Source organism: Pseudophryne corroboree, assembly GCF_028390025.1.
Source record: "Pseudophryne corroboree isolate aPseCor3 chromosome 3 unlocalized genomic scaffold, aPseCor3.hap2 SUPER_3_unloc_5, whole genome shotgun sequence".
Classification (NCBI taxonomy): Eukaryota; Metazoa; Chordata; class Amphibia; order Anura; family Myobatrachidae; genus Pseudophryne; species Pseudophryne corroboree.
The window spans coordinates 2,021,501-2,044,288 of record NW_026967541.1 but is presented as its reverse complement, the minus strand read 5'-3'; the positions used below and the strand labels follow the sequence as shown (position 1 = coordinate 2,044,288).

The 22,788-nt window shown below is 46.6% G+C and overlaps 1 protein-coding gene across 2 annotated transcripts in view; it reads left to right on the top strand.

The window, feature by feature from the left end:
* LOC134984328 (oocyte zinc finger protein XlCOF6-like) overlaps positions 1-15,813 on the top strand; it is a 52,563-nt gene extending 36,750 nt beyond the window's left edge. For both annotated transcript variants that reach the window (XM_063949933.1, XM_063949932.1), the window contains exon 4: positions 14,128-15,813. In XM_063949933.1, coding sequence (XP_063806003.1) covers positions 14,128-15,545 — 1,418 coding nt within the window. In that variant the 3' untranslated portion in view covers positions 15,546-15,813. The remainder of the gene's footprint in view (positions 1-14,127) is intronic.
* Positions 15,814-22,788: the final 6,975 nt, after the last annotated feature.

Below are 22,788 nucleotides of genomic sequence, written 5' to 3'. Positions count from 1 at the left end.
GTCCCGGGATCCACCGCGTTGAAAGACCCAGCAGATCGCAAGGTCGATGCTACGCTCAAATCCATTTACACGGCTACGGGGGTGATCCTGTGGCCCTCTATTGCCTGTGCATGGATTTGAAAAGCAATAGGAAAGTGGTCAATCACTCTGCAGGAGGACTTGACTATGATGGATAAAGGTGACGTTGATTTGTTTTTACGTAACATACAGGATTCTGCAGGGTTCCTGGTAGAATCCATGAAGGATCTGGGTTCCATGGCTGCGGGGATCTCCGCCATGTCCGTCTCTGGGTTCCATGGCTGCGGGGATCTACGCCATGTCCGTCTCGGCTCGCAGGGGTCTCTGGCTGCGCCAGTGGTCTGCAGACGCGGAATCCAGGAAAAGTGTCCTATACAGGTCAGGCTCTTTTTGGGGAGGCGCTGGATGCGTGGATTGCCACGGCTACCGCGGGTAAGTCTCCTTTTCTTCCCTCAGCAGCAACGGCTATGAAGAAACCTAACGTCACAGTCCTTTCAACCCGCTAGGACTAGAAAGAACAAACCCTCTCACACCTTCTTTAGAGGTGGTCGAGCCAAATCCAAGATACCTGCACCTGCAGGTTCCCAGGACCAGAAGCCTGCTTCTGGTGCCTCAAAATCTTCAGCATGACGGTGGACCGCCCAGCCTGGAAGTCGGTCAGGAGGGAGCGAGACTCCGACATTTCAGCCACGTCTGGATGTCATCCGGCCTAGATCCCTGGCTACTGGATATTGTGTACCAGGGGTACAGGCTGGAGTTTCACACTCTTCCACCTCACCGATTCTTCAAGTGAGGCTTGCCAGCTGACAGGGAAATCCTTCTGGAAGCCATAAAAAAATTGGTAATGTCAGAAGTCATTGTTCCAGTTCCGCCTCATCAGCTTACTATTCGAACCTTTTTGTGGTACCGAAACCGGATGGTTTGGTCAGGCCAATTTTGAACTTGAACTCCCTTAGAGAAGGGTTTAACGATTTCAAGTTCAAAATGGAGCATCTGAGAGCGGTGACCTAAGGTCTGGCGGAGGGGGAGTTCCTGGTGTCCCTGGACATCAAGGATGCGTACCTCCACATTCCGATTTGGTCGCCGCATCAGGCTTATCTCAGGTTTGCACTGTTAGACGATCACTATCGGTTTCAAGCACTGCCATTCGGTCTCTCCACAGCACCTTGGGTCTTCACCAAGGTGATGGCAGAGATGATGGTTCTCCGCAAGCAGGGGGTGAACATAGTTCTATATCTGGACAACCTGCTGATCAAGGCATCATCCAGAGAGACGTTGTTAAGGTCTATTGCTCTCACGACGCATCTGCTCTGGGAGCACGGTTGGATCCTGAACCTTCCCAAGTCTCATCTGGACCTGACAAGGAGGCTGTCTTTCTTGGGGATGATCCTCAACACGGAGGTGCAGAGGGTGTTTCTCCCGGTGGAGAAAGCGTTGGTACAGTCAATGGTCCGGGATGTCTTGAAGCCTACCCAGGTATTGGTTCCCCGCCTTCTGGGGAAGATGGTTGCCTTATACAGAAGGTTTCATGCTCGGTCCTTTCAACTGGATCTCCCGGACCAGTGGTCGGGATCTCACCTACACATGCACCAGAGGATACGTCTCTTGCCGAAAGCAAGGATTTCACTCCTCTGGTGGCTGCAACTGCCTCACCTTCCGGAGGACCGAAGGTTCGGGGTTCAGGACTGGATCCTTCTAACCATGGATGCAAGTCTCAGAGGTTGGGGAGCATTCGCTCAAGGGGAGACCTTCCAAGGAAGGTGGTCAAGTCAGGAATCCTTTCCAATAAACATCCTGGAGCTAAGAGCCATGTACAACGGCCTTCTACAAGCAGCACACCTTCTACAGGATCGGGCTGCTCAGGTGCCGTCGAATAACGTGACCATGTGGCCTACATAAACCGACAAGGCGGAACGAAGAGCAGGGCTGCAATGTCAGAGGTGACAAGAATCCACCTCTGGGCAGAAAGACACGCGGTGGCAATGTCGGCAATCTTCATTCCGGGAGTGGACAACTGGGAAGCAGACTTCCTCTGCAGACACAATCTCCATCCAGGACAATGGGACTTCCACCCGAAGGCGTTCGAGGAGGAATCCGGTTGGTGGGGGGTTCCCCACATAGACATGATGGCCTCCTGCCTCAACAAGAAGCTGCAGAGGTACTGAGACCCACAAGCAGTGGCGGTGGACGCACTAGTAACACCGTGGGTATTCCCGTCAGTGTATGTGTTCCCTCCACTTCCTCTCATTCCAAGAGTTCTACAGCTTGTAAGAAGAACAAAGGTTCTGGCAATCCTCATTGCTCCAGACTGGCCAAGGAGGGATTGGTATGTGGATCTACTGCTGGAAGATCCAGGGCCTCTGCCTCTTCGGGAGGATCTTCTAATACAGGGGCCATTCGCTTATCAGGACTTACCACAGCTACGTTTGACGGCATGGCGGTTGAGCGCCAGATCTTAGCTCGAAAGGGTATTCCGATTGCAGTTATTCCTATCCTGATACAGGCTAGGAAGGGGGTAACGTTTAAACATTACCATCGCATTTGGAAAAAATGTGTCTTGGTGTGAATGCATGAAGTTTCCTGCAGTGGAGTTTCAACTTGGACGGTTTTTCCTATTCCTGCAAGCAGGTGTGGATATGGGCCAGAGATTGGGATCCCTCAAGGTACAGATTTCGGCTTTATCCATTTTCTTTCAGAAACAATTGGCTGCCCTCTCTGAGGTTCAGACCTTTTTCAAAGGGGTTCAGCACATCCAGCCTCCCTTTGTGGCGCCGACGGCACCCTGAGATTTGGACATGATGTTGCATTTTCTGCAATCAAATTGGTTTGAGCCTCTACAGGAGGTTGAGGTCAAGTTTCTCACATGGAAGGCTGTCACTTTGTTGGCATTAGCTTCTGTGCAACGTGTGTCTGAATTGGGGGCTTTGTCCTGTAAAAGTACCGAGGGCAGAACTCAGGACACGTCAACAGTTCCTTCCTAAGGTTGTGTCGGCTTTTCATATCAACCAACCTATTGTGGTGCCAGTGGCTACTGACTCCTCAATTGCTTCAAAGGCCTTGGATGTTGTGAGGGCTTTGAAGATCTACATGATGAGGACTGCTCATCACAGAAAGTCAGACTCTCTGTTTGTCCTGTATAATCCCAAGAAAATTGGGTGCCTGCTTCTAAGCAGACGATTTCTCACTGGATCAGGATCACTATCCAGCATGCTTATTCTACGGCAGGCTTGCTGTGCCCAAAATCTGTTAAGGCCCACTGTACTCGTAAAGTGGGTTCTTCTTGGGCGGCTCTCCGGGGTGTCTCAGCTTTGCCGAGCGGCTACTTGGTCTGGGTCGAACACGTTTGCTAAGTTTTACAAGTTCGATACTTTGGCCTCTGATGACCTCAAGTTTGGTCGAGCAGTTCTGCATGAGCCTGCGCGCTATCCCTCCCATTCTGGGTGCTTTGGTACATCCCCATGGTACTAATATGGACCCCAGCATCCTCTAGGACGTAAGAGAAAATAGGATTTTAATTATCTACAGGTAAATCCTTTCTCGTAGTCCGTAGAGGATGCTGGGCGCCCGCCCAGCGCTTCTTTATCCTGCAGTGGTTTTTTGGTTCAGTACTGCCTGGTTCCTAGGTAAGTTCTGTGTTCTTTACTGTGTCAGTACTGTTTCAGCTGTTGCTGAGTTTTTGCGGCATGTTAGCCGGATTTGCCTTATTGTGTGAACTGGTATGAATCACGCCACTATCTGTGCATTTCCTTCTCTCGAAGTATGTTGTCTCCTCGGGCACAGTTTCTAGACTGAGTCTGGTAGGAGGGGCATAGAGGGAGGAGCCAGCCCACACTATTAAACTCTTAAAGAGCCAATGGCTCCTGGTGGACCCATCTATACCCCATGGTACTAATATGGACCCCGGCATCCTCTACGGACTACGAGAAAAGTATTTACCGGTAGGTAACCAAAATCCTATTATTTCTCTAAGAAATCGGGGCTGTCTTGCATTAGGGGCATAGAGAGAAGTGAGGGGGACATATTTATAATGAATCTTTCCAACTAGAATCCAATATCTACCATTGCAATCCACCCACTTGCTTTCCAGGTGAAAGGGGCAGGATCTATTAGAAAGGATGGATTCACCACAGGAGATAGAGCATGCTGGGTAGTTATTGGTAAACTGAGGGGGAGAGTGCAATGGAACATGTGATTCCTGACTGGCTACCACCGCCGCCTTCTGGTCAGCGAAATATGTTAATGCTAGATGTCTCTTACGGGGAGAATTGAGACCTTTTACATTAAGACTTAAAAACTTCACTGTGATAGAGAGAGATCAGATCATGGTATGAAACATCTAGGATCATCTGTGTAAAGTCCAATAGAGTCTGTAGGGCGTGTGCATACTTCAAACTATCAAATCACAGAAAATATAAAATAGGGAACAAAAATGGGAGACAAACAGAAATAGCGTGCATAAAGGAGCTAGAGATTCCGTCACTAGGGTACCGTGACAGAAAGGTGGATAAAGGTGGCGGTCGGGCCTAAAAGGGAAACTCACCGACTACCCCAAGTAGCCATACGAGAGTGCAAAATCTAGTAATCATAGTAACAACTGTAGAAAGAAATATCAAATATAGCATAACATACTGTACTACTATTCTTAATCTCAATGTAACCAAAGGAGGTAAAGGCCAAGAACATGGCCTGTTATCCAGTTTATGTACTACCAACACCGTTATAAGAGCAACAAGATGTTAAAGACGGATCAGTCATGCTTTGCCTGAACACCTAAGCATTCTAGAAAGGTATTATGAAATGTGACAGTGGAAAGAATTTCAGACCATATAGCAATTAAATAGCACAGGAAATAAAGAGTAAAAAATATATGTTTTAAACTAATAACAGGAGCAAATAAATCTGGCCCAAAAATAGATCCATGCCCAGTAACTTAGTCCCAGTTGGCACATGTTACAGTAGGGAACAAACTCTGAGTGTCTGCAAAAGTCTTACTACTTTATCATATTACTTCGAGACGGAAGACAACTCCTACGAGATTGGTTTAGGTTAAGTATCATGAAGGACTGTCAACAGGAATATCCCACTTTTTCAGAATAGCAGGAGAAATATCCAGAAATAGTTGCAGATTATCCAGGCACTCAGCTGTGGATGAGGAAGACAAAACAGCCTGTAGAATGCGTTCTTTAATATGAAAAAAGTTGACCCTGAGCAGAGTGTCCCTCGGTGCTTGGATAGGGGCCTGTTTGGACTTTGGGAGTCTATGTATCCTATCAATAAGAAGGTCCGCGGCAGAAGCCTTCAGTGAAAGTTTCTGAAAAGAGAACCGTGGCATAATCATAAAGCTCAGCATTTGTAACAGAATCCGGAACGCCCATTATTCTGATATTATTTCTCCGAGACCTGTCTTCTAAATCAATGACTTTATCACGAATAGAGACCGGGGTCTTCCTGAAGGGTGTCATGTGCTGAAATCAGATCTTTGTGAGACGCAACAATCTCTTTCATCAGAAAGGCCCTACACACTTAAAGATTATCTGTCCAATCTGGCTGATTGGAAAGAAAATCTGGCAATGGCTGGGAGCACATGACAATCAACAATTTGCTACCAAAATCAAGAAAATGGACAAAAACAGTTCAGATAAATTGGTTTAATGAAACAAACTTAACCAATTTGTTTTAAAGTCCATTTTTGTCTGTTTTCCAATGTTTGAGAGCAAATAGTGAATTTCCATTTGCTCCCAGACATTGCCAGATTTTCTTTCCAACCAGCCAGATTGGACAGATAATCTTTTAGTGTGTAGGGCCCTTTAGTCTGTACGAGTGCCAATCTCACTGACATCAGACCTCAAAGCTTGAATATTAGAGTTAAGTTCTGAGGTTAGTTCAGTCCTTAAATGTAGATAACATAGAATGTATAGAGTGTAGAGTAACAGGATCCTCTAGAGTGTCTTAAGACGTCTTCAGCCATTACAGCTGGGCTGTGCATCTGACAAGAAGAAGCAGATGATGTTGTAGCAGTCTCAGATGGACCACCTGAATTCGAGGTACCAAAGAGATGGACAGGCGGGGCCGATTTGGTACCTTTTAACCTTTTTTGGAGGCATGGTAAGCCGGCTACAAAGAGACTGACCTCTCAGAGATAGGAAAATACAAACGATCTATAAATAAAAGGAGCAGTAGTACGCTGTCAGGAGGTTACATCAAGATGACTCAGTTCAAAATGACATTCTTAGTCGGGGTGACGGGGGTATCCGAGCCAAAATTTCAAGTAAACCTGATGTAATGCAACTCAAATAACACAGTAATGACCGACATATTCTACTAGAGGTCAGTGTGATCACAGACATGAAATACTCAGCAACGAGAGACACAAATGGCAAAATATATTCAGTGGATAAATCCACAAAATAATATACTGTGAGGTTGTAATCAGAGTGTAATGAGCTGTACTCAGACGATACTTGATACTGGGCTCTGCATGTAGACTGAGAGGAAGTAGATTATAGTGGTACCATATAAATAGAAGGTAGTTTCACCTCCAGGCAAATGCCTCAATTTAGTGTAGTGACCCCGGTCCAGCCGTCAGGACACTTATTTAGCAGTTTATATCAATTTTACACATTATTGAAGGCAGAAGGCAAAGCATGCGATGGCCGGGTACCAGGATCCAAAATGGCAGCCACCTCACCTCCCAATATCACCGCAGGGCTCCGGTGACTGTGGGCAGACCCTTCTGTCCTCAGTAGTAACGGGAGCTGCGCACCTGTGTTAGCAGGAGAGTAAGTGCTCCCGCCTGAGCCAAAAGCGCCTCCAAGTCAGGTGGCCGGAGCGTGCAGGAAAGACTAGGCACACTTAGCCCCAGAATACAGCCCGTGGCTTCAGCGGCGTCACTAGGCTGCGGCAATGAACAGTGCGCGGAGCGATCAGCTTTAGGGCAGTAGGAGTGGTGGAATTAATAGATTGGGTCTTGGTCCCAGCGGCGGCTGAGAGCTATCCGGTAGGGTAGATAAGAAGCCACTTAGTGAGGAGAGCTCCAGAAAGCACGTCTGGATGGACTCAGGCCATGCCCCTCTTATTTATTATTTTATATACTAACAGGGGTGACAGGTGTGGTACAGCCCTGCAAAGGCAGATCCAATCTCTTTCTCATCAGACTCTGCTGTCTTCCCTGCACTCTCACTCAGATGTTCACTGCTGCCAGTAGCACACGTATGAGAAGCAGAAGTATGGCTGTATAGATTCTGATATGTAATTCTCTGTATCATACTTACCGATCACACCATCATCCTTATTACTATTGAGAGTATAGAGGTAAGTGTTAGACGCCGGGATCCGCTTGTCCGCGCGACCCGGCGCCTAGCAACTAGGGACGCCGTGCACGTACAGCCGCCGGCTCCCTAGCAACGCCGGGCGCGCTGAAGCCGCACGGACCCTAGCAACGGGGACGCCACTGGCGGACCGCGTTCCCCGTTGCTGGGTTTTAGGATTTAATGCGTTCACCTGTTCTCTGGCCGTGCAGCAAGGCAGCTGCATGGCATTTAGTCCAATCAGCCGCTAAACAGCTGTTTGGAGGACTCCCTGTTAAGTACACTCCCAGGGCTTCTCACAGACGCCGGTAATAGCTTCCTGCATGCTGCCTTTGTTTACTGAGAGTCTGTATCCAGTCCTGCTGTATCCGGTCATTCCAGTCCTCTGAAGTCCTGTACTCGGGAGTTATCATCTCGTCCCTGGAGTCCTGACTGATCACCGTTTAACATCCAGTGGTGTTCGTGAGTCGCGGCTCTGCCGTGTGTAGCGGCTCTGCCGCTTTACCCTTTATATTTTGTGTTTGGAGCATTTGCGGAGGGTTCCGCTTCCACAGGTCCACTCTGGTATTCGGCGGTGCCGGGTAGGAGTATTGGACAAGTGGATTTTGGTTGTCCTTTTCCCTGGCGGTTTCTCCGCACATACTTTAGGTTTTTAGTTAGCTCGTAGCCCCTGGCCTGTTTGTTTAGTTAGAGGGCCTCTTGTTATCATCCTGTCTCGGATTTCCCTTTGTCTCTCACTAAGACCGGGGGGCATCGGAGTTGGGCAGACATAATCCGCCCTTCAAACGCGGCTGCCAAGGGCTCAAGAAACCATAGTCTCGCAAGGGATTTCTGACAGCACGGGTGAGACAACAGAGTTAGGGCGCCAGGGGCTATTGTTCTTTCCTGCTCCCTTCCCCAGCATTCCGTTCCAGTGCTCCGGTCCTTGCCATAAGATCTCCTCCGACCAGGAGTGCTGGAATCATAACATTATTACCGGCCAAACCAAAAAGTAAAATTAAACAGGGTTTAATTTTTTCATTTTCATTCAGTTTTGTTAAGGTTTTTTGGCCTCATGAATCCGACTGGTTTAGGGCCGAATCCTGGCCAGCTCATAGTCAATCAGATTCAAGAACTTACTCAGATGGTTCAGGATCTTTCTCTTCGGGTGAAGTCGCAGGAAGATCTTTTGCGAGCCTCCCCAAGGGTAGTCCCTAAACCAAATATGCATTTGCCTGACCGTTTTTCTGGTGATAGAAAATAATTTTTTAATTTTAAAGAATCCTGTAAACTTTATTTTCGTTTAAGACCAACTGCCTCTGGTACTGAATTTCAGCGGGTTGGGATTATTATTTCTTTACTCCAGGGGGATCCTCAGACCTAGGCATTTGGTTTAAAGGCAGAGGATCCTGCGTTGTTGTCAGTAGACGCTTTTTTTAAGTCTTTAGGGCTCTTGTATGATGACCCAGACCGAGAGGCGTCTGCTGAAAGTCAGCTGCGTGCTCTCAAACAAGGTACAAATCCTGCAGAGGTTTATTGTACTGAATTTCGCCGTTGGTCAAACGACTGTGGCTGGAATGACCCAGCCCTGCGCAGTCAGTTTCTCCTCGGCTTATCAGAGTCTATAAAAGACAGTCTCCTCCAGTACCCCGCTCATGAGACACTCGATAAACTCATGGAGCTTTCTATTAAGATTGATCGTCGTCTCGGAGAGCGGAGGGCTGAAAGAGGAGCACCTGTAAGATCAAGTCTGTGTTTATATTCCATTCCTGAAGACGTAGAGGAGCCCATGCAGATGGGTCTCTCCCGGCTGTCTCCTGAGGAAAGAGCCAGAAGGCAAAATTCTGGTCTTTGTCTGTACTGTGGGGGTAAAGGACATTTTGCTCGTAACTGTCCGAACAAGTCGGGAAACGCTTCGACCAGGTGAATTGTGAGGGGGTTCACCTAGGTCTGCAGCTTATCTCCTCGAATAACTCCCTTTTAGTCCCAGTTAAGGTTTCCTTTGGCAGCCTTAGTTCTTTGGTGTCGGCTTTTGTCGACAGTGGAGCTGCAGGAAACTTTATGGATTTAACTTGGGCTAAGGCCTTAGGCATTCCTCAGTTACCTTTGGGTAGGTGTGTCACCATGCATGGCTTAGATGGGAGTCCACTGTCCAATGGGGTTATTTCTCTCCGTACACCCCCTGTATTACTTACAGTAGGAGCTCTACATTCTGAGAAGATCGAGTTCTATCTTACTCATTGCCCAGCAGTTCCAGTTGTTCTGGGTCACCCTTGGCTGGCCTTTCATAATCCCACCATTGATTGGCGGTCAGGGGAGATTTCACAATGGGCTACTTTTTGTGCAAAGTTATGTATTACGTTTCCAGTCAGAGTAGCAGCTATCATTCCAGAACTCATTCCTGTGGAATACCAGGAGTTTGCTGATGTCTTTTCCAAAGGCAATGCGGACATTCTGCCTCCCCATCGGCCTTATGATTGTGCTATTGAGATAATTCCTGGTGCCGCTTTGCCAAAGGGAAGACTATATGCATTATCCGGGCCAGAAACTGCGGCTATGAATGATTATGTTAAGGAGAGCCTAGAGAAAGGATTTATTAGACCATCAAAATCTCCTTTAAGTGCAGGCTTCTTATTTGTGGAGAAAAAGGATGGCTCGCTTAGACCTTGCATTGACTTTAGAGCCCTGAATAAGATCTCAGTTAAAAACACTTATCCTTTGCCGCTGATATCTGTACTCTTTGATCAGTTACGTTCAGCTGTGATTTTTTCTAAAATTGACCTTAGAGGAGCGTACAACCTCATCCGAATTAAATCTGGAGATGAGTGGAAGACGGCCTTCAGGACTCAGTCGGGTCACTACGAGTACCTGGTGATGACGTTCGGCTTGTCTAATGCTCCAGCAGTTTTTCAAGACCTCATTAACGATGTGCTCCGTGACTTCCTAGGGAAATTCGTGGTCGTTTACTTAGACGACATCCTGATTTATTCTGAATCAATGGAACAACATGTTACCCAGGTGCGTCTGGTTCTTCAAAAGTTACGTGAGAATCATTTATATGCCAAGCTGGAGAAGTGTGAGTTTCATGTCACGGAAGTATCTTTTTTAGGGTACATTATTTCCCCTCGGGGATTTTCCATGGAACCAAAGAAGCTCCAGGCCATACTTAGTTGGGCGCAACCCACCAATTTAAAAGCAATTCAGCGCTTTTTAGGGTTTGCAAGTTATTATAGGAGGTTCATTCATTCTTTTTCTGACCTGGTTGCTCCCATTGTAGCTCTGACAAAGAAAGGAGCGGATCCTACCAACTGGTCGCGTGAAGCTGAGTTGTCCTTCCGGGCCTTGAAACAAGCCTTTGTCTCGGCTCCAGTCCTCAGACATCCCAATCCGGAATTGCCCTTTGTTGTGGAGGTTGATGCCTCGGAGGTTGGAGTGGGGGCTATCCTTTCTCAAAAGGATCCGGAGTCTCTGGAGTTACATCCTTGTGCCTTTATGTCCAGGAAATTCTCCTCCGCAGAATCCAACTATGACGTTGGTAATCGGGAGTTACTGGCGGTAAAGTGGGCTTTCGAGGAGTGGAGGCATTGGCTGGAGGGAGCAAAACATACAATTTCTGTATTGACTGACCATAAAAACCTGCAATACATCGAATCGGCTAAGCGGCTTAATGCCCGGCAGGCACGTTGGGCTTTATTTTTTACTCGTTTCAAATTTATAATCCCTTTCAGGCCTGGTTCCAAGAATACTAAGGCTGATGCCCTGTCACGCAGCTTTCTTCCGGTTCACAATAACAGTCCTGTTACTCCCATACTTCCATCTTCGGTCATCTGGGCAGGCCTCACACAAGATTTATTTACCCAGTTAAAACAGCTTCAACACCAAGCTCCTGGAAATACTCCTGCTGGTCGTCTTTACGTCCCTGAGTATTTGAGAGCTACTGTTTTAACGGAATTCCATGATAACAAAGTTTCCGGGCATCCGGGAATCTCTAAGACTTTGGAGTCAGTCTCTCGCTCAGTATGGTGGCCTGGTCTTTCTAAAGACGTTAAGGAGTTTGTTTATTCATGTCAGGTTTGTGCACAGCATAAGGTTCCCCGTTCCTTGCCTTTCGGGCAACTTATGCCCTTAAATGTTCCTCTCAGGCCATGGTCTCATATTTCCATGGATTTTGTGGTTGACCTTCCCCTTTCAGCCGGATTCCGAGTCATATGGGTGGTAGTGGACCGTTTTAGCAAGATGGCTCATTTTATTGCTCTTCCCCGATTGCCTTCTGCCCAAGGGTTGGCAGTTTTGTTTCTCCGCCATGTTTTCAGACTTCATGGGTTGCCTACTGATATTGTTTCTGATCGGGGTCCACAATTCATCGCACAATTCTGGAAATGTTTTTGTGCCTCATTAAAGATGAAATTGTCCTTAACATCCGGTTACCACCCACAATCCAACGGGCAAACCGAGCGAGTTAACCAATCATTGAAACAGTATTTGCGCTTGTATTCAGCCAAACTCCAGAATGATTGGTCCGAGTTTCTTCCGTTGGCGGAGTTTGCTTACAATAATTCTTGTCATTCCTCCACTAAAGAGTCTCCATTCTTTTCAGTTTTTGGTTTTCACCCCAGAGCTAATTCTTTTTTTCATCATTCCTCAGTCTCCTCGCTAACCTTAACCTCCCATCTCAGAGCCATTTGGAAAAAAGTGCACCTTGCTCTCAGAAAAGCGGCCTTTCGAGAGAAGAAATTTTCTGACAGGCTCCGACGTCCTTGCACTTTTAAGGTGGGAGATAGGGTTTGGTTGTCGACTCGTAACATCAGGCTTCGACAATCCTCGGCTAGCTTGGGACCCAAATTTATTGGGCCATTTCTTATTATTAAAAGAGTCAACCCAGTTGCCTTTCGGTTACGTTTACCAAGATCTCTCAGGATTGGAAATACGTTTCATTGTTCCCTGTTGAAACCATACGTTTCTTCCAGTAGATTTCCTCGGAGGATCTCTCAGGGTAGATCTCCGGTGGACGTACAGGGACAACAGGAGTTCTTGGTGGGGAAGGTTCTCGATTCCAAATTGTCCCGGGGCCGGCTTTATTTTCTGGTTCACTGGAGAGGCTATGGTCCGGAGGAAAGATCTTGGGTCCTGGATAAGGATCTTCATGCCCCGAGGCTCAAGAGGGCATTTTTTCAGGAATTTCCTCGGAAATCTGGCTTTAGGGGTTCCTTGACCCCTCCTCAAGGGGGGGGGGTACTGTTAGTCGCCGGGGTCCGCTTGTCCGCGTGACCCAGCGCCTAGCAACGCCGTGCACCTACAGCCGCCGGCTCCCTAGCAACGCTAGACGCCGGGCACGCTGAAGCCGCACGGACCCTAGTAACGGGGACGCCACTGGCGGACCGCGTTCCCCGTTGCTGGGTTTTAGGATTTAATGCGTTCACTTGTTCTCTGGCCGTGCAGCAAGGCAGCTGCACGGCATTTAGTCAAATCAGCCGCTAAACAGCTGATTGGAGGACTCCCTGTTAAGTACACTCCCAGGGCTTCTCACAGACGCCGGTAATAGCTTCCTGCATGCTGCCTTTGTTTGCTGAGAGTCTGTATGCAGTCCTGCTGTATCCGGTCATTCCAGTCCTCTGAAGTCCTGTACTCGGGAGTTATCATCTCGTCCCTGGAGTCCTGACTGATCACCGTTTAACATCCAGTGGTGTTCGTGAGTCGCGGCTCTGCCGTGTGTAGCGGCTCGGCCGCTTTACCCTTTATATTTTGTGTTTGGAGCATTTGTGGAGGGTTCCACTTCCACAGGTCCACTCTGGTATTCGGCGGTGCCGGGTAGGAGTATTGGACAAGTGGATTTTGGTTGTCCTTTTCCCTGGCGGTTTCTCCGCACATACTTTAGGTTTTTAGTTAGCTCGTAGCCCCTGGCCTGTTTGTTTAGTTAGAGGGCCTCTTGTTATCATCCTGTCTCGGATTTCCCTTTGTCTCTCACTAAGACCGGGGGGCATCGGAGTTGGGCAGACATAATCCGCCCTTCAAACGCGGCTGCCAAGGGCTCAAGAAACCATAGTCTCGCAAGGGATTTCTGACAGCACGGGTGAGACAACAGAGTTAGGGCGCCAGGGGCTATTGTTCTTTCCTGCTCCCTTCCCCAGCATTCCGTTCCAGTGCTCCGGTCCTTGCCATAAGATCTCCTCCGACCAGGAGTGCTGGAATCATAACAGTAAGACACTGATGATAGGGGTGTAACAGGGTATTATAACCTAGCAGATGATGATGATGATGATTGCAGTGTATTATATGGTGTATTGCATGTAAAATACCTTGTTCCACACCTACTCTGCTATAGCAATATACCTTATATAAGGGTGAGTAACACATGTACAGGCTTACCAGTATATGAGCACACACATAAAAGAATGCTACCTTATGGTTACCAGGAGTAACGTTAGGAGACTTTTCTCTGGTCCAACAGCTTATACGTCTGATGTTATTGTTCAGCTAGAATCTCCAATTCATACGATATGTTCTCCATCCATTGTTTTACATTGGTGCTGACATAGGACTTGGCGAGTGACTACATCTCCATTTATACTTCATGGTTAGTTACCAGTACAAGAGAGAGATATCTAAGTCTTATTATAATATTACATTTGTTATTGTGAGTGTTCTCAGGAGGGTGGACACAATGATAGTCTGAGACACAATATTATAAAGCCTACATTAACAGTTATGTTTTATTATACACACACATTTATAATTAAGTGTCCCAGAGAGTCGTCTTCTATTATTTATAAGATTAATATTGTTACAGAAAATGTCACATTTCCATAATGTATTTTATTTCCAGCAGATGGACACACAAGCAGGAATATCTCAGAAGGACATCTAATGTTATCCCCGGATTGTGACATAAAAGATAATGACAGTAGACAGGATTCTCCAGGAGATAACCCCATTACCCCAATTATACATCCAGCTCTATCAGCTGATCCCTCTGATCCTGGGAAATGTTCTCCTGATCACTCTGATATTGGTGCATCTGTTACAGCTCTGACAGTAGATACAGTGTTTCCCTGTTCTGTAGATGCCAAATGTTTTACACAGAACACAAAGATAATTAAGCAACAGACAGGTAAGTCAGGTGAGAGGACACTGATATGCTCTGAGTGTGGGAAATGTTTTGCATGGAAATCACATCTTGTTAAACATCACGTAAGTCACACAGGTGAGAAGTCATTTCCATGCTCTGAGTGTGGGAAATGTTTTGCACGGAAATCACATCTTGTTATACATCAGAAAAGTCACACAGGTGAGAAGCCATTTTTTTGCTCTGAGTGTGGGAAATGTTTTGCACAGAAATCACATCTTATTAATCATGAGAGAAGTCACACAGGTGAGAGGCCATTCTCTTGCTCTGAGTGTGGGAAATGTTTTGCACTCAAATCAGATCTTGTTAGACATCAGAGAAGTCACACAGGTGAGAAGCCATTTTCTTGCTCTGAGTGTGGGAAATGTTTTGCACGGAAATCACATCTTGTTATACATCAGAAAAGTCACACAGGTGAGAAGCCATTTTCTTGCTCTGAGTGTGGGAAATGTTTTACACGGAAATCAGTTCTTTTTAGACATCGGCAAACTCACACAGGTGAGAATCTATTTCCATGTTCGGAGTGTGGGAAATGTTTTGCACTCATATCCAATCTTGTTAGACATCAAAGAAGTCACACAGGTGAGAAGCCATTTTCTTGCTCGGAGTGTGGGAAATGTTTTGCACAGAAATCACATCTTATTAATCATGAGAGAAGTCACACAGGTGAGAGGCCATTTTCTTGCTCTGAGTGTGGGAAATGTTTTGCACTCAAATCAGATCTTGTTAGACATCAGAGAAGTCACACAGGTGAGAAGCCGTTTTCTTGCTCTGAGTGTGGGAAATGTTTTGCACACAAATCAGATCTTGTTAGACATCAGAGAAGTCACACAGGTGAGAAGCCATTTTCTTGCTCTGAGTGTGGGAAATGTTTTACACGGAAATTAGTTCTTTTTAGACATCAGCAAACTCACACAGGTGAGAATCTATTTCCATGTTCTGAGTGCGGGAAATTTTTTGCACAGAAATCACATCTTGTTACACATCAGAGAAGTCACACAGGTGAGAAGCCATTTTATTGCTCTGAGTGTGGGAAATGTTTTACCCAGAAATCAAGTCTTATTATACATCAGAGAAGTCACACAGGTGAGAAGCCATTTCCATACTCTGAGAAATAAATCAGCTCTTGTTGCACACAATAGATATCACTCAGGTGAGGAACCATTTTAATCTTCTGGAGTATACTTATCATTGCCATGCGTTGTTCTTCAAGGTTCTTATCATATCTCCTATGCTTTTTGCAATATACATACTACTGGTGGGTGAAATAATCTTCACACCACGTACAGCAATATATGCTTTATGGCAGGCATGTCCAAACTGCGGCCCTCCAGCTGTTGAGAAACTACACATCCCAGCATGCCCTGACACAGCTTTAGCATTCTCTGACAGCAAAACTGTGTCAGGGCATGCTGGGATATGTAGTTTCACAACAGCTGGAGGGCCGCAGTTTGGATATGCCTGCTTTATGGGGTGCTAGGCTGTGTGCACACAGCATATGAGCAGCAACCACAATTTGGGACAGCACCTTTAAGCGTATTTTCTTCTAAAACTTCTTACGGGACATATTATGAAAGATCTATTTCTGGAAATAGTTATCATCCAGAGTGTGTAAAAGTTTTCAGAATATATATGGTAACACATGCCAGGTGGTTTTTTAATGGTTGTTGAAAATAGGAAAAATGTTAGATGACATGTGTACGGGAATTTTACATAGTGAAAGTAGTTTGCTGTAAAAAAAAAAAAATTTTGTCTTGAATAAAACCAGATGGTTATTTATTATACAGGCGTCTTCATTCATATATGCACCATCTAGTATTATAGCGCAAATAGTCATCTTTTGTTTCTGAAATAACCAGATGTCATGCCCTCATCTACCACTGCTATGCAGATGACCTGTTCTTTGCTCCGGGTACTGAGTACCCAGTACCAATCCTAAATGGTTGTCTAGCTGAGCTCCAGGTGTGGGTGATGCCAGTTGGCTGTGACTCAGTCCTGGTGAAACAGGTCCATATGATAGAAACTCACCCACAAAGGGCAAGGCTACAGCTCAGCTTTACCTACCAACCAGACTTACCACATAACACCCATTCTCTGTTCCTTTCACCGGGTGCCTATAAGATGGTGACTATTACATCATCTTACCGACTCTTCCAGCCCTACATGACCAGGGTCCATGTACCAGAAGCAGCTTCTGCCTCCTTACTGACTTACTGTAGGCCCCTATTACATAATCTTACTGACTCTCCCAGGCCTACATGACCAGGGTCCATGTACCAGAAGCAGCTTCTGCCTCCTTACTGACTTACTGTAGTCCCCTATTACATAATCTTACTGACTCTCCCAGCCCTACATGACCAGGGTCCATGTACCAGAAGCAGCTTCTGCCTCCTTACTGACTTACTGTAGGCCCCTATTACAGAATCTTACTGACTCTCCCAGCCCTACATGACCAGGGTCCATGTACCAGAAGCAGCTTCTGCCTCCTTACTGACTTACTGTAGTCACCTATTACACAATCTTACTGACTCTCCCAGCCCTACATGACCAGGGTCCATGTACCAGAAGCAGCTTCTGCCTCCTTACTGACTTACTGTAGGCCCCTATTACATAATCTTACTGACTCTCCCAGCCCTACATGACCAGGGTCCATGTACCAGAAGCAGCTTCTGCCTCCTTACTGACTTACTGTAGGCCCCTATTACATAATCTTACTGACTCTCCCAGCCCTACATGACCAGGGTCCATGTACCAGAAGCAGCTTCTGCCTCCTTACTGACTTACTGTAGGCCCCTATTACAGAATCTTACTGACTCTCCTAGCCCTACATAACCAGGGTCCATGTACCAGAAGCAGCTTCTGCCTCCTTACTGACTTACTGTAGTCCCCTATTACATAATCTTACTGACTCTCCCACCCCTACATGACCAGGGTCCATGTAACAGAAGCAGCTTCTGCCTCCTTACTGACTTACTGTAGGCATCCTATTACACAATCTTACTGACTCTCCCAGCCCTACATGCCCAGGGTCCATGTACCAGAAGCAGCTTCTGCCTCCTTACTGACTTACTGTAGGCCCCTATTACATGATCTTGCTGACTCTCCCAGCCCTACATGACCAGGGTCCATGTACCAGAAGCAGCTTCTGCCTCCTTACTGACTTACTGTAGTCCCCTATTACATAATCTTACTGACTCTCCCACCCCTACATGACCAGGGTCCATGTAACAGAAGCAGCTTCTGCCTCCTTACTGACTTACTGTAGGCATCCTATTACACAATCTTACTGACTCTCCCACCCCTACATGACCAGGGTCCATGTAACAGAAGCAGCTTCTGCCTCCTTACTGACTTACTGTAGGCCCCTATTACATGATCTTGCTGACTCTCCCAGCCCTACATAACCAGGGTCCATGTACCAGAAGCAGCTTCTGCCTCCTTACTGACTTACTGTAGTCCCCTATTACATAATCTTACTGACTCTCCCACCCCTACATGACCAGGGTCCATGTAACAGAAGCAGCTTCTGCCTCCTTACTGACTTACTGTAGGCATCCTATTACACAATCTTACTGACTCTCCCACCCCTACATGACCAGGGTCCATGTAACAGAAGCAGCTTCTGCCTCCTTACTGACTTACTGTAGGCCCCTATTACATGATCTTGCTGACTCTCCCAGCCCTACATGACCAGGGTCCATGTACCAGAAGCAGCTTCTGCCTCCTTACTGACTTACTGTAGGCCCCTATTACACAATCTTACTGACTCTCCCAGCCCTACATGACCAGGGTCCATGTACCAGAAGCAGCTTCTGTCTCCTTACTGACTTACTGTAGGCCCCTATTACACAATCTTACTGACTCTCCCACCCCTACATGACCAGGGTCCATGTAACAGAAGCAGCTTCTGCCTCCTTACTGACTTACTGTAGGCATCCTATTACACAATCTTACTGACTCTCCCAGCCCTACATGCCCAGGGTCCATGTACCAGAAGCAGCTTCTGCCTCCTTACTGACTTACTGTAGGCCCCTATTACATAGTCTTACTGACTCTCCCAGCCCTACATGACCAGGGTCCATGTACCAGAAGCAGCATCTGCCTCCTTACTGACTTACTGTAGGCCCCTATTACATAATCTTACTGACTCTCCCAGCCCTACATGACCAGGGTCCATGTACCAGAAGCAGCTTCTGCCTCCTTACTGACTTACTGTAGGACCCTACTACATAATGTTACTGACTCTCTCAGCCCTACATGACCAGGATCCATGTACCAGAAGCAGCTTCTGCCTCCTTACTGACTTACTGTAGGCCCCTATTACATAATCTTACTGACTCTCCCAGCCCTACATGACCAGGGTCCATGTACCAGAAGCAGCTTCTGCCTCCTTACTGACTTACTGTAGGCCCCTATTACATAATCTTACTGACTCTCCCAGCCCTACATGACCAGGTTCCATGTACCAGAAGCAGCTTCTGCCTCCTTACTGACTTACTGTAGGCCCCTATTACATAATCTTACTGACTCTCCCAGCCCTACATGACCAGGGTCCATGTACCAGAAGCAGCATCTGCCTCCTTACTGACTTACTGTAGGCCCCTATTACAGAATCTTACTGACTCTCCCAGCCCTACATGACCAGGGTCCATGTACCAGAAGCAGCTTCTGCCTCCTTACTGACTTACTGTAGGCCCCTATTACATAATCTTACTGACTCTCCCAGCCCTACATGACCAGGGTCCATGTACCAGAAGCAGCTTCTGCCTCCTTACTGACTTACTGTAGGCCCCTATTACACAATCTTACTGACTCTCCTAGCCCTACATGACCAGGGTCCATGTACCAGAAGCAGCTTCTGCCTCCTTACTGACTTACTGTAGGCCCCTATTACACAATCTTACTGACTCTCCCAGCCCTACATGACCAGGGTCCATGTACCAGAAGCAGCTTCTGCCTCCTTACTGACTTACTGTAGGCCCCTATTACATAATCTTACTGACTCTCCCAGCCCTACATGACCAGGGTCCATGTACCAGAAGCAGCTTCTGCCTCCTTACTGACTTACTGTAGGCCCCTATTACACAATCTTACTGACTCTCCCAGCCCTACATGACCAGGGTCCATGTACCAGAAGCAGCTTCTGCCTCCTTACTGACTTACTGTAGGCCCCTATTTCAGAATCTTACTGACTCTCCCAGCCCTACATAACCAGGGTCCATGTACCAGAAGCAGCTTCTGCCTCCTTACTGACTTACTGTAGGCCCCTATTTCAGAATCTTACTGACTCTCCCAGCCCTACATGACCAGGGTCCATGTACCAGAAGCAGCTTCTGCCTCCTTACTTACTGTAGGCCCCTATTACATAATCTTACTAATCTTACTGACTCTCCCAGCCCTACATGACCAGAGTCCATGTACCAGAAGCAGCTTTTGTACTTCAGGAGCAGCTCCCGGCCAGCGCAGCTTTAGCGTGCTGGCCGGGAGCTACTCATTACTACACGACCCGCAGCGGCTGGTCAGCAGCAGCGATCGGGTTAGAATGACCCCCATGAGCCGTGTGTGCTGGGCAATTTATCGATCATGCACACGGGAATATCAGCTGCAGCAGCTAATTGTGAAGTATTAATATTTTTCCAATACATCTCTCATACTAACTTCCAACAGGTACCTGGCTCAATGTTGCCTATATGTTTAAAAAAATCTTTTTCCTTGTGATTGATAATGTGCTGATGAAGAGTTCATACAAACTCCACACAGAGATTCAATATAGAAATTATGATACTAACTAAAAGGCACTATTGATACTTGTCATTTTTTGCAATTGTTTGGTGGTTAAGGTGTGAGTAGAGAGAATTTTTGGTATTTCAATACCACATATATTTCACTGGGATCCGGTCTGAAGATCGACAGTGTGTGCCATACAAGTGGGTGCTGCGTTTGTCTGCCACAAATCAGTCCAGTGCTGGGGCTGTGCTGCCTTAATAAGTCACTGGGTGCTCTGTCTGCCATACAAGTGGGTGCTGCGCCTGTCTGCCACAAATCAGTCCAGTGCTGGGGCTGTGCTCCATAATAAGTCATTCAGTGCTCTGTCTGCCATACAAGTGGGTGCTGCGTCTGTCTGCCACAAATCAGTCCAGTGCTGGGGCTGGCTGTGCTCCATAATAAGTAATTCAGTGCTCTGTCTGCCATACAAGTGGGTGCTGCGCCTGTCTGCCACAAATCAGTCCAGTGCTGGGGCTGTGCTCCATAATAAGTCATTCAGTGCTCTGTCTGCCATACAAGTGGGTGCTGCGTCTGTCTGCCACAAATCAGTCCAGTGCTGGGGCTGGCTGTGCTCCATAATAAGTAATTCAGTGCTCTGTCTGCCATACAAGTGGGTGCTGCGCCTGTCTGCCACAAATCAGTCCAGTGCTGGGGCTGTGCTGCCTTAATAAGTCACTGGGTGCTCTGTGTGCCATACAAGTGGGTGCTGCGCCTGTCTGCCACAAATCAGTCCAGTGCTGGGGCTGTGCTCCATAATAAGTCACTGGGTGCTCTGCCTGCCATACAAGCGGGTGAAGAAACATGAGACCCGGGGCCTGAGCAGCCATAAGGCTGCAGCCTGGATGGCTGAGTCCTGGGGGGGAGGCAGCACCGGTCCAATAGACGCTTAGGCTCTACCTACTACTGGAAGCTGCAGATTCAATGCAGACAGCATGGAAGATGGCCCTTTAAAAATGGCAGCTGCCTTCTAGGAGACAGATGCTAGAGGTATTACTAGACCATTACCCAGCGCTACCCAGAATGAGCATGTAACCCCCTGGCACTGAGCATGTAACCCCCTGGCACTAAACATATAACCCCTATGGCAACAAGCATATGTAACCCCTGGCAACAAGCATATGTAACCCCTGGCAACGAGCATATAACCCCTGGCAACGAGCATGTGACCGGGTCCAACTTCCGGTCAGCAGAATCATGGATGCTGGTGGCTTCTCCTCCCACCTCTAGCCACCAACAGCACCGTGGGCAGCAACATGGACATCTGTATGTGCAGGGTAATTTATCCATCAGTCACACATGAATATTAGCAGCGGCAGCTAATTGTGTAGTATTAATATATCTCCAATACATCTCTCATATTACAGTAACTTCCATATAGGTACCTGGCTCTCTCATCCCAGCAGCCGGGCAAACTTCACACAGATATTTGATATGGAAATTATGATACTAATTAAAAGGCACTATTGATACTTGTCATTTTTTGCAATTGTTTGGTGGTTAAGGTGTGAGTATAGAGAAGCCAATTCTCTCAAAGTATTGTAACGAGGTAATACACCTCTGAGAGATTTTTGGGTATTTCAGTACCGCATACTACATATTTCACTATAATAATACATTGGATTACTGTATCAAAAAGTTTATGATTACAATTTTTACATGTCGCCATGTCGCTTTGTGAGATGATCTTTTTTAATTGTGAATATTAAAAGTTATATTTTATTAATCATTTTTGACAAGTGTGCCCCAGGACAGACTTAAAGTCTCCTTTTGTCTTTACCTCCTATGTAAAGATTTTCCATTTATACAGTTTATTGTACTATTTTTTCTGGGAGCACCACCAACCAAGTGCCAGGAGTATTTGACCCTTTACAGTGCATGTGCTACTTTGTGAGTAAGAGACTGAACAAAAGTCTCAATACAACATCAATTAGCATTAACATAAGGCAGGGGGGAGGGCAAATGGAAACCTAATTATCTGTCTGTCCTGGGACGGTGCACTGGGCCTGATGTACTAAGCTTAAAGTTTATTGAACTATTTTTTCTGGGCGCACCACCAACCAAGTGCCAGGAGTATTTGACCCTTTATTGCCTTTATGTTGGTTTTTTGAATTTCTAACTAATCATAGTGTGAACCACACACAGGTCCTGTGCGGTTTTAAAAACCTCTCTTTTTACCTGTCTAATTAATATGCATGTGACCTGAGCATTGTGTCGCAATAAAGAACACTACAAATACACCATTGTACACTCATTATAATGTGTAGAGTTTGTATATTCTCCCCGTACTTGAGTGGGCTTCCTCCGGGTACTCCGGTTTCCTCCCACAATCCCAAAATATAGTGATAGGTTAATTGGTTCCTAACAAAATTAACCCTTGTGCAAATGTGTGTGTGTACGTGTGGTAGGGAATATAGAGTGTAAGCTCCACTGGGGCAGGGACTGATGTGAATGGCTGAATATTCTCTGTAAAGCGCTGTGGAATATGTGTGCACTATATAAATTACTGGTAATAATGTAAGACACATACACCTAGACATCAGGTGAGCACAGGTATCACCACCCCTGAAACTACATAATACTACCATGAGCCTGGAC